The sequence below is a fragment of the Cheilinus undulatus genome, linkage group 8, assembly GCF_018320785.1.
Source record: "Cheilinus undulatus linkage group 8, ASM1832078v1, whole genome shotgun sequence".
NCBI lineage: Eukaryota > Metazoa > Chordata > Actinopteri > Labriformes > Labridae > Cheilinus > Cheilinus undulatus.
The window spans coordinates 11356568-11368915 of NC_054872.1; the positions used below are offsets into that span (position 1 = coordinate 11356568).

Here is a 12348-nt window from a genome sequence, read left to right on the forward strand (position 1 = left end):
GAGGACACACTACAAGATTTTCATCAGATTTTACCCACGATTCCCAGTTGGACAAAGTCTGCACCAGTCTGCACTAGTTGGGCACATTCGGCATGGCTAATCAGCACAAAAATCTGTAAATGTGTTTGGGGAACAGACAACCTCAGTCGCAGTCAATCAAACATGTTTGAACGTTTTAAGCCAATCTGGACGCTAGGCAACTGATTACAGACCCAAGTGCAAACGTGTTGCTGACAGCCAAAGAAAAAGACAGTGTGGGACACAGGAAATTGCGTCAGAAGACGACAGGAAGTAAAAGGAAAATTATAACAACGATGGCAAACAGCGAGAGAGGAAGAGCGGCGACAAAGTGAACCTCGACCACAGAAATGGAGGAGAGATTGATCAAATTGTAGCGAGAGCATGAGTGCCTATATAATGTTGGTTTCAGTGCATACAACAACTGAACAGAAGAACTTCCGCCCTTGTAAGAGTTTGCATGAGAGTTTGTGCGTTCAGTCAGCTTTAATTGGCTTGATAAATCATGTAGTCTATGATCGCTCATCAGGTGCAGTTGTTAAGTGTGTGATCCCACAATCTGTTGAAACCAATCTGTTATTGTGCATTGCTAGTCTTTTCAAAATCTGTATAGACTGAAAGTTGTGTAGTGTGTCCCCAGCTTCAGACTTTGTCCTATACTGAATGCAGTGGTTGCTCTAAATGCAGTTCTGATTGCAGATTCAGGTAGACTACTTGTTAAAATTACATTTTAGTCCTGTTTAAGTCTCTTTGACGAAAACTAAACGTACTTTTTGTAAGAGCTTTTACAATTAAAGACTGATTTTTAGCTTGTCTTAGGGTCAGTCCTGTTTCTACCCCTTAGCCCTTATCTTAGCCCCTCCCCTTAGTTTTGGTCGTTCACGTCAGGTGAAGGGGTGTCCCAGTTCTCTTCTGAATCGAGGGCTAACGGCCAAGGGCTACATCACGCTCATAAAGAAGATTTTCAGGACCACAACTGAAACCAAGGAGTAGGATGAATTACCCACCATGCATTGCATTCACTTACGAAATGGCAAAACAGACTACAAAGGAGGCGTGTAAATGTAAATATTTTTGGCATTTATAAATGATTATAGAAAGTACAACAGTTTTGTTTTCTGATATATTCAATCTTTAGCCACTAGGGGTGGGAGTTTGTTGTATTTTCAGTATTATACACGTGTAAACCAGGGCTATTAACTATATAAATATATGGAGAAGATCACAATAGAGATCTATAGTATGCACATGATGGTTGATGCTTTATAGCCACCTCTGATGACACTGTTTATCAGCAATGTCTGATGATGAACAGCAATCAAGCGGTGTCTCATTTCTTAAGGAAAGGTTTTCACCCCGTCCCTTACCACTCTGTTTCAAGGAAAGGTGGAGACTAATGGGCAGGGTTAAGGGGTAGAACTGGGATTGGCCCTTAGTCTAGTCTAGTCTTCCTCCTAAAAACAAGGGACTTGACAAGCATTTTTGGTCAAAGTGTTAGTGTGCAAAATTAACACTGCTTCAAATAGGGTCAAACCAGATACCCTCACATTTCCTGTTTTAATGGTAAGCCAAGCTAACTGTTTAATTGCTCTGGCAGGATAATTAGCCAATATAAATAAGTGTTTCAACAAACCTAATTCTTGATCTAACAAAAAAGAAACCACTCATTTGCCCAGAGATTCAGTCAATCAGCATGATTTAGGCTATTTTCTGTGAGCTTCTTCATGGATTTAAAGGTTATACTTCTGCATCTAAATGATGCTGTAGCTATAACACAGTGGCCCATGTTGCTGTGGGCTCTTCATACTTGTGCGCTGGTGTATCAGCATTGCTTTGCAATAGGCTACACCGCCAAGACATTAGTCAGCAGAACAATTTCTCTGCCAGTTATATCAACAGTTTCCGGTCCCCTCAGGTTCTCTGATTTTGTACACAAGAAACTATGGAGACATATTATGTTAGAGTGGACAAACATTGAGCAACAGCTGATTTACTGCAAATATTGCAAAGAAGAAAAGAGAGGAGACGTCAGTGATGCACTGAATGTCAGCTGAATTAGTGGAGGCGGAGGACGGGGGGATTTTTCCCGCTTGTTTGGCCACTGAGAGACGTTGATGAGGAAACACAGTTCCATTACTTTCAGATGTCAGCAAGGAGAGTTGACAAATTGGATTGTTGTCAGTAGCCATTTATCTCACAGTAGAGAGCACAATATGCTTGTAGGTTTTACTCAGAGGCTGGCAGTCAACCAACCAACCAATCACAGGGCTTTTGGTCTGTGTTGTTTTGATGTATAGACTTTCTGGGTGTAGACTTCTATGTAGGGCTCAGGGTTACCCAAACCTACAGCATAAAGTTGGGACCTATCAAGTTTCACTGTTTATGGAGTTCTGACACCCCAACTCTCACTCTCAGATACACTACAGTAACACACAGTGACAGACATTAATAATATACAGAGATGGAGTAGAGCTATTTTGTACCATTAGAGTTCAGTAGTCTAATCAGACAGCAGCGGCATGCTTCATGCAACCCATACCGTTAATCTAAAAGGAGAACTCCGGCTGTAGAGGTTCCACAACAGAATGGAGTTGACAAACTTAAGGCCTATTTAGTATGCATAAGAGGAAACTAGATCTCTTTCTTCAGGGTTACAATTATTCAATCAAAAATCAGGAATTTAAAAGGCATCACTGACTCTTTATCTGTTATGGAAACTCTGCAGCTTTGCCTTTCTACAGTTGTTGAACTAAAACCATGTTTAGCTCAGAGATTTAGCAGCAGGAAGCAGCCGCCGAGTCAGCAGCATCGCTCAGCATATCACAGCTCAACCAATTGCCTCGTCAAGTCACGTCATCCCACTTCATCACAGCGCTGATGTCTGAATGCTGGGTGTGCACTCGCTGCTGTGCAGTGTGCTTCAGTTCAGTGCACTCCAGGAGAGTTCAGATGTTGACCTTTCCTAAGCTGTTTGCTCCCAAAAAAGCTAGCTCTGTGCACTACTCACTACTCACACTCTCAGCCTCAATGATCAATCTGCATCTCTGCAAGTGAAAAGACAGAGGGGGCGCCACAGGGGCCGTCAATCACCACAGAACCACAGCTGATTGGTCGCATGGAGTATGGAAGTGTGCGGAGGTCACAGTGGGATATGCCTCCTTATTACATGATTGTGTGGCTCTGTGTGAATGTCGGATTATAATTAAACAGGAGCAGTTAAAGTGACCACAGCAGGAGAAAAGAACCAGTGGTGGCTTTAGACATTCACACTACATGCACCACAGTTAACACACAATACACACATGCTCTGTTAGTATGTAGCCTTAAAAACATCACAGATTGATCATAAAAGAATATTAAAAATACATACATAAAGAAAATATAAAATATATCAAGGTACAGAGGATAAACTAAAGAAACAAGAGCAGATTAGGAAAAATGTTAGTCTTACCTGGGTGAGTTCAGGTATGTCATTTTTGTCTATTCCAACTTGCTGCAAAAGAAAACCGTTATATTTCAGTTAGGGCTGAGAACTATTAGAGAAAACTGGCATTGAAGTATTTTTTCTGATACATATAATATGGTGTGAAAAATATGGAACTTGTACAAAAAGACTTTTCATGTTTGTACACAGTTCAGTTAGGAACACTCTCGTCCTACATTTTACACTTTTAATGCAAAATGGATATATAGTTTTGCCTGGCAGAGAAGGCTCTACCGTGTCCAGCATGAACTAACACTGAGCTTCACTGATTACATATTTTGTGGGTGGACCCCACAAAGTTAACTAGTAGTAGCTAGTAGCGAGTTAACATCAGAAAGTTCTGGACCAGCTGGAAACGTTCTCCAAATATCCTAATCGTCTGTCAGCAGGAGACACATTGTTTAAAGGTGACGTGCTAAGTCTTGGTAAAGAAAGGGCTGAGGTTTCCTGATCTGTACTCAAAATTGTCTCATTAGATTAACCACTCCACTACACAGGCATCTACATAAACCTTGTGGAGAAACGAGAGAGATTTATGCACTTTTACACAGACTTAAATGTTGCCTCAACACTCACTGGACCATCTTTAGTGTTCATAACTGCACACTTTGTGTGCTATACTCATCTAGAAAAACTGCACACCTGTAGAGTTTCTCCTTTTGCACCTTTGTGATGTTTATATTCTAGCTAATATTTTGATTTGCTTCTTTATTTTTTCTATTACAATGAGCATCTTAAAGGACAATGTTTTATAGAAACATTTGTTCATGTGCCTATTCAGATATCTAACAGCACAATGAGACAGGTTTTTTCTTCTTAGACCAGGGGTAGAACCTGCTTCTCTACTTTGGGCTATTAACATTTAGTTTTGATTTTTCTTTTTTAAACTTTAAGACTGTTTTTGTCCTGCCTGCATGACATGAGAAAAAATGTGATGAGCAACAGCATTGTTCAGAATTAATATTAGCATATCATTGCTGTCTGGCCAAAACCTCCTAACTCCAAACTCTCCAAATTTTCAGGGAATGAAAACAATAAAATACAAAAAAATAATGCTGAATTTTTCAATCAATCCTAACACTGATTGGTGTATAATTTTGATACTTTTTACTAGCTTCAAATTTGTAAAACCCACTTACAGATATAATGGGTGACCAATAACACTGACACCAGCAGTATGACGTGTTCATAAACTAATATTAAAGGGCCCATGTTAGTTATAGCTATTGCTAAGAAACATCTTCCTCTAGTCCAAAAAAAAGACTTCTTCCCTCTCAACAGCACAATTTCATCAAAGAGGAACCATTTATTTATTGTGCAGAGCTTATTTCAGTGCAGCAGAAATCAATTAGACCAGGGGTTCCCAAATTGTTCAGCCAATGACCCCCAAAATAACGTCAGAGTTCAGGGACCCCACCTCACCTTGAGGGGGATAAAGTGCAAGATGTTGCATGAAGCATAAAGTATAAAAGTTGCATTTCAGGTAGTTTCTATAACTTTTACTTACACTTAACTGATAACTGTTTTTATTTTAAATTGAACTATTTTTTAACAATGTTCTTTTACAAAAATATATAAAATGTATGATTATAAATCGTATTAATTTCTCTTTGTTTTAGGAAAGCATCCAGTGATCCCCCTTCACTGTCTCTTGAGCCCCTTTTTGCGAACCACTGAATTAGACCAAAGTTGAGAGTTCCTCATGATAAAGTTTAGTACCTCTGCAATTTTGAAGAATTCTGAAACCCGGGTCATTCGTGTCAGGAATCTCTTGTAGATCTCCAGCCCGTCTTTACACTGGCTTCTCTTCATCTGGAAGAATTTTTCTGTAAAACAGTGACCACAAAAATGAACCTTAATCCCAGTAAAATCTCACAGTGTTTTTTTTTTCCTCCCATTAAATGAATCAGAAACAGCATATTGTCTGTGTGCCTAAGCTGGATATCTTTCAGTCCTGTGTGCCTGAAGCTTAAAAGCACATCAGCCAGCCTAACAACTGAACAAGCCGACATGTTTCATAACCATGAAAACATGCACAGTGGTATTTTTGATGATCCAACATTCATGATTTCGTTATTGTAAGAACCTATTGTGGCATAGAGTCTGCAGCTGAAAAAGGCCCAGCATGATTTAAAAATAGAACTATGGATTTGTGACCCAATTAAAATCCTTTATTTTATCAGTAGTGTCATAAATGCCTCAGGACTCAGTGAAAAATGCAGAGAGTGTTGGAGACATTCAGAAAAGTTACTTTAAGAATGCTTGAAGGGTGTTGCATTTAAATTTACATATTTTTAATCAATCCAACCACAAAGGAGAACGTGGTTCCATACCTAGGAGGTTGATGATGCCGTCATTGTAGCAGGCGTATAACTTGATCAAGTCTTTGAAGAGGAGAAGGAAGCAGGCGTTTATCACTGGATTGTTTAGATCCTTCTGTTGCACCTGCAAGCAGAAATTAATGCCAAGACAAACAGTCTGGTTAAGATTTCAGAGATAGACATGAAACGATAAACTTACAGAGGTGAGAAGTGACAAAGTACAAATACTTTGTTACTGTAGTTAAGTAGATTTTTCAGGTATCTGTACGTTACTTAAGTATTTATTTTCTTGACGACTTTTTACTTTTACTCCCTGTATTTGAACACAAACATCTGTACTTTCTGCTCCTTATGATGCCAAAACAGGCTCATTACTTGTTTCAACATAAACAAGTGAATGAAAGTGTGAGCGCAACTCAGACTCTTATGTTCTGTTAAAGCACTTTTAAACATCTGTTTTGAAAAGTTCTTTATAAATTAAGATTTATTATCATTATATGTAGCCTGCACACAAACAAAAATAGTTTAAACAGCACGTAGCTCTGTATTTTAAATCAACATTAGCAGGGATACTTTGACATGAAAGGTACTTTAGAAAGATAGTTTGTCATAGCATAGTAAAAACACAAATTTCGTTTGGCAGTCTCCTCTGTAGCAGCAAACACAGTCGTCCAAGCAGTTGTTAGAAATCCACAGCCCCACGTCGTCCATCCCCCTGGCGAGGGATTGGGCACCCAGGAGAAAGATGCTCAGTACAGCAGGTTTGTGTGGGCCCGCTCTTGGCCTAGCCTGCAGCCCAGCTTGTTTGCCCCACTTATGCCTTCTTACACAACGCTGTCTCTGACTCCTCCCCACCCGGCTGTAGGTGTCGTGCAGCCTCTGCGTCCTCCTCCTTTCAATCTCCAAGCGCTTCGTTCTCCACATAATTTCAGTCGGAAAAGACTGCTCACTTCCTCTGCAGTATACTAAGAAGCAGTCTCTTATACACAGAATGTCAGTTCTGCTATGAGTGTAGGGCAGGGGTGTCCAAACTTTTTTTTTCACAGCGGTCCACATACAGAAATACATTAGGATTGTGGGGCCACTTTCATATTCCTCACCATGATTTTAGAGTTAGTAAGACCAATCTAATGAAAGTTATTACATGCTTGGTGATTGAGTATGCCTAAATGGCTCGTTGATGGCTGACAGGGCAAATAGACAGACATTTTCAGGATTTTGAGGAGCCAATCAGATTTCAGGGGAGGGGGGCCTGTTTAGCCCTAGCTACCACTGGCTCTGCCTTCGAAAAGTTATTGTTGCTGCTATTTGCTGTGATAATCCATCAGGACATTACTAAACTAGATATCTTCTTGTCAAAATGTTTGTTTACAGATTTAATATGGTAGCACTGCCTTGTGCTGAAACCAGGAAGTACAATACAGTTAACCACAAGCTTCATGTTTTAATGTGGGCCATATTTCATTTTAGCAGTAGAATTTGCTGCAGGCCAATCAAAAATGGACCGTGAGCTGCATTTGGCCCCCGGGCCACAGTTTGGACACTCCTGGTGTGGAGCTTTGTTTTGCTGTTAGTGATGGAGCGCTGGGCCACTTTGTCACTACGCGCTGCCGCCATGCTACCTCAATAGGTAGCATTCAGTAGTCTCCTGTTGATCAGGCAGTGCTCCAAGGCTGTAACTGGTAGTTGTTAGCTTTTTAGCTAGCCAGGAGTTGTAGTTTTTGTGTTTATCTTTATTGAAATTTCCTGTTCTTCCTTTCAAAGGCGTCCTGGATTATTCATCTTCTTTGTCATCATAGGTTTCAACATATATTGTCAACTTGTGAAATGATAAAATTCCATGATATAACTCAAAAATGCTTCTTTCTTGCTGCCAACTGCTCTAGTTGCCCAGCAACCCTTTTTACAGCTGATGTCCTAAATGTCTTCATTTCACTAAAAAGTCCTCCTTTAAAATGTGTTTTCACGTGTAGGATTCATGCAGGCCACGTTTTCACATTAGATGTGAAATTCCGGATGAACCCTGCTGCATACTTCACTTGTAATTCCGCAGTGGTCCCTCATGTAAAAGGGGGCTGTAATTGTCGAGCCTCCACAGGGGCCGTGACAGGTCTAAGCTCTGTTTAACCCTGGTGGCAGCTTTTCCACACATCTCTTTATCCCTGATCCAATCCAGTAACCTTGCAAAGTGACTTTGCTCTCTATTATCAAGTGTCACTCACATCAAAATCCAGCAGCGAGTCGATCTGGCTCTGCAGGATGGGCATTCCTTTCAACAGCTTCTCTACTGTCATGGTCCTCATCGCTCCATCAGCTCTGAAACGGAGGGAAAAACAGAAACAGTAAGAGCCATGTTGTAACTCTGGACCTACACGCTGCCTATAAGCAGGTGTATATCTGTGCCTACCTGTCACACATTTAGCATTCACCAGTGTGTCTGATGTCTACTCTGCAGTCTGCAGCTTTATTTCTCTCTGCCAGTTTATGTAGTCAGAGGGGCCTTGTGTCTGCCAGCTAAACAGAGCTGTACACTCCATGAGCATGAGTAATAACCCACTCTGTATTCATCTCTGCACTCTGTATGTACATCCAGTAAAGCCATGCACACAGCCAAACGCCTGGCTGGAGGCAGCTGAGCCCACAGGGGCTGCTTTGGCTCGTGTTTTTCCAAAGAAAATTGAAAAATTCTCAGAAAAATAAGAATCAATAAAGATGCTGAAATAGTTACACAGCAGGGCGTTGTCGTGAGGAATGAAAAAACCTACCCTTTCTTGACTCGGACGAAGTCAAAAGACATCTGTCTGTAGGCGAAGGACTTCTCGTTCAGATAGCGGCTGTAGCGTCTGATGAACGTGGACATGTCGTAGCCTGAGGAGGACACAGAACATAAGCACATGGTCAGACGCAAATGTCAACACAGTGTAGGGTATCTGTTGGCATTTATAAAGGAAGCAAAAGGAATTAAAAAGGAATTTTAAAACCCCTGCTCTAATTATGAGGAATATTAGCATTTCAAACATGTCAAGTCATGTTTTATTTTTTACACCATAAACAAGTCCACAGTGAGGTAAAATGTTGTTTCTCTAGGACCATGATGCTAACCTGAAACACCAGATAGACTGTTTCACACATCCATGGCTTGGGATATAATACAAATATATGTGGGCAACACCCCATGCATGGTGTTTGGTAAGAGCAGAACCTTTCAAAAAACCCCAAAGGATGAAGGGATGAATGTTCATCTTTCATCATAATAAAGACATGTTGTTTAGTTTTGAATAAACTGCTGCTATAGCTGCTCTGATAATCTCCTCACAGGCTGCAATGTTTACAGGCTCGCATTAAACTAAACCTCTCCTATAGCGATTACCTGATTACTTCATTGTCTTCAATGACAGTGATTGGCCTGGTCTTTTTCTGACAGGGAACAAGCATTTGAGCATGGAGACGTCATTAACAATAAGAGCAGCATGGTTGCAGTCCTGATTGGCCGCTGTATGACTCATCTTTGCCACTATCTTAAAATGGTACGTTTTGGAAAACCGTTTTAACAGGATACACATCTTGATAAACTTGTTTCAATCAAACCCATTGCCAAAGGTGTTAGAATCAAGCACCAAGCCATGCAGTCTCTATTCGCAACATTTGTGATACTAACAGTGGCGGCTGGTCATCACTCTCTCCACTAAGAGAGGACAGAGCTTAAGTTCACTGAATACACTTTTTAAAAATGTGCCTTAAATATCAATAAATGTTTATAAAAATGTATATGAATATAGATAAACTCTACCACCACCACCTCACCCCCGAAGAAAAATGCACCAGCCACCACTAGATACTAAATGGGTCATTCTGCAAATCTGATTGACTTAAAGTATGGTACTGTGATTGATGCCATCTTTGCAATAAGATGGCAGGTGAAATTTCATTCCTGTTAGATTTTCCACAGTCAACTGTAAGTGATATTAAAGAACGGAAGACAACAACAACTTACAGAGATGGGTCAACAAATGTTAAGGCACATGGTGCATAAAAGTAGCTAACACTCTGTGCTGAAGCTCCACTGGCATTAGTGCAAGCATGCAAACTGTGCAGCTTCATGACACTGGACTGTGGAACAGTGGAAACATGATCTGTGGAGTGACTCATCACACATCTCTGTTTGGCAGTAAGATGGTTGAGTCTGGGTTAGGCAGATGCTGGAAGAACATCAACTGCCTGACTGCACTGTGCCAACTTTGAAGTTTGGTGGAGGAGGGATAATAGTACCAGGCTGTTTTTCAGGATTTGTGCTAGGCTTATTATCTGCAGTGAAGGACAATCTTTATGCTTTAGCATAAGATATTTTGGACAATGCTATGCTTCTAACTAGGCCTGGGCGATATGGTCTAAAAATCAAATCACGGTATTTTTCTTGCCTTTGACGATAGCGGTATTATATCACGGTATTACAAAATTAAAAAGAGATTATGCTTTTTAACCCAAAGTCAAGTGTTACAAACCCCCTTCTCCCCTTAAAACAAGCCTTTGATGGCATACTCAATTTATGTCTAAGTATAGGAACACAGAAAACATTTTTTTTTAAGTCTCTAGGTTTACTTGTGTCTAACTGCACTCCAAGTTTCGCATTTCATCTCTAACCTGATGAGGTGTGTTAAGCTGCTAATGACTTGAACACGTTTCCTAGTGAAGGCGTTCACAATAAAAGCGTTTCAGAAAAACGCTTTCATTGTGAAGAGCTTGACGGAAGAATTGTGTTTGCATTGAGTTAGCTTAGCTTTGGCTGCCGTACCGGAGAATACGGCTAGTTTACAGCAGCTTTTCTGACCTCATTTAACATCGCAGCCTGGATCTTTGACTCACTGTGGACTTAGAAAAGAAAGTCATAAGTTAAAATAGACAGATAAGACCATCTGGTCATCAGATGTCGAGAGCAGGGCTGGAAGGCGAGATGTATGTCCATTGAAGTAGGCTGCAGAGGATTTGTGGGGCACTCACTCCACAAAGCTCTCAGTTAGAAGGACCAGAGCCATCAAGAACATAACCAAAGCAGCTGAGAAGGCCTCGAGATGGCTCTGGATCCGAAGAGGAGATCCATGGGGATAGGCGAATGCCACCTGAACACAAGCCACGGCCTGATCAACCGTGGCTGGGTCGCCTGTGTGAGGGTGTCTGATGTCTCGAGACCCAAAACACCCTATGACCCCAGGAAACATCACTGATGATTAGTTCAGGTGCATCAGAAGATGTATCCAAGAACGACTTGGAAAAGAAAGTCATAAGTTAAAATAGACTTCTAAACGGTTGCTTAAGCCGTTGTAAGAGGAAGAGCTGCAGCGGTGGGCTCTGAGACTAGCCAAAGCAGCACTTAGCTTGTGTTAAAACCCCAGGCAGGCTGACAGAGACAGCACACTGATTTTGTTGCAGTACAGACGTCAGACTTTGAGAGGAAAAAACGTGTGTTTTGCCTACTAACTGTGCCCAGTTACAGTGGCAAGAGTCCTTGACATTCGGTTAGTTACCTGGCTAAACGTAATGCTAGAGCTAAACGTGCTATTGACTAGACTCAACCTGAGCTGTGTGTCACAACTCACTCTCTCTGCAAGCTGTGGGAGCGGATATGCCTCGCATGTGTATCACAGCACAACGTAGGCATTTAAACCGGTGATGACAGTGTTGCAGAAATCTATTCCGTGGCAAAAATTTTACTGGTGACGTTATTAATACCGGTCTACCGCCCACCTCTACTTCTAACTTTGCAACAGTTTGGTGAAGGCCCTTTTCTGTTCCAACATTACAGTGTCCAAGTGTACAAAACAAGGACTATAAAGACATGGTTTCATGAGTCTGGTGCAGAGGAACTTGACTGGCCTGCATCAACCCCACTGAGGACCTTTGAGATTGACTGGAACAGAGATTGCAGCAAGGCCATCTCATCCAACATCAGTGCCTGACCTCATAAACACTCTACAGAATGAGACACTCCTGTGGAAAGCCTTCCAAGAAGAGTGGAGGCTGTTAGAGCTGCAAAAGGGGAAGGAGGAAATGGATCTTATTTGAACAGCAAAGTTATCCAGCAGAACAACTTGCTACCACTTGCTTTTTGTTTGGGGGAGGCAGATTCTTATTTATTTTCTTGGTTAGCTAAAGGGAAGATTAAAACCACTCTCTTGTCAGAGCACAAAGTCTAAACACAGAAGCCATTATCTTCATCATAATGGGAACTCCTTTTATTCGTGTGCCAGGTCATTTGGCTCAGTTTGAAAATAAGATCCAGCCCTTTTGGCTTTCAAACAACCCTTTACTTAGTATCGATTCTGGCTTTAACCATTCAGCTACATTTAATCAGGACTTGGTCTCTTAGACTTGCACTTAATCTCATCCACAATACCATAAAGAAATACTATGTTCAGTTAGAAAAGGTAAATGTGAAAACATCAAAAAAATATTCCACATGTGTTAAACATCATTGAGAGATGTGCTCTGTATCCAAAAATATCAAATATTACCAGCTCTTACTGTTAT

The 12348-nt window shown here is 41.0% G+C and overlaps 1 protein-coding gene across 10 annotated transcripts in view; it reads right to left on the reverse strand.

Moving 5' to 3' along the window:
- snap91a (synaptosome associated protein 91a) overlaps positions 1–12348 on the reverse strand; it is a 108748-nt gene that overhangs the window by 34109 nt on the left and 62291 nt on the right. For all 10 annotated transcript variants that reach the window (XM_041794457.1, XM_041794456.1, XM_041794454.1 and 7 more), the window contains exons 4-8: positions 8589–8691; positions 8046–8139; positions 5836–5947; positions 5222–5328; positions 3470–3511 (exon numbers count right to left, since the gene is read on the reverse strand). In XM_041794457.1, coding sequence (XP_041650391.1) covers positions 3470–3511; positions 5222–5328; positions 5836–5947; positions 8046–8139; positions 8589–8691 — 458 coding nt within the window. The remainder of the gene's footprint in view (positions 1–3469; positions 3512–5221; positions 5329–5835; positions 5948–8045; positions 8140–8588; positions 8692–12348) is intronic.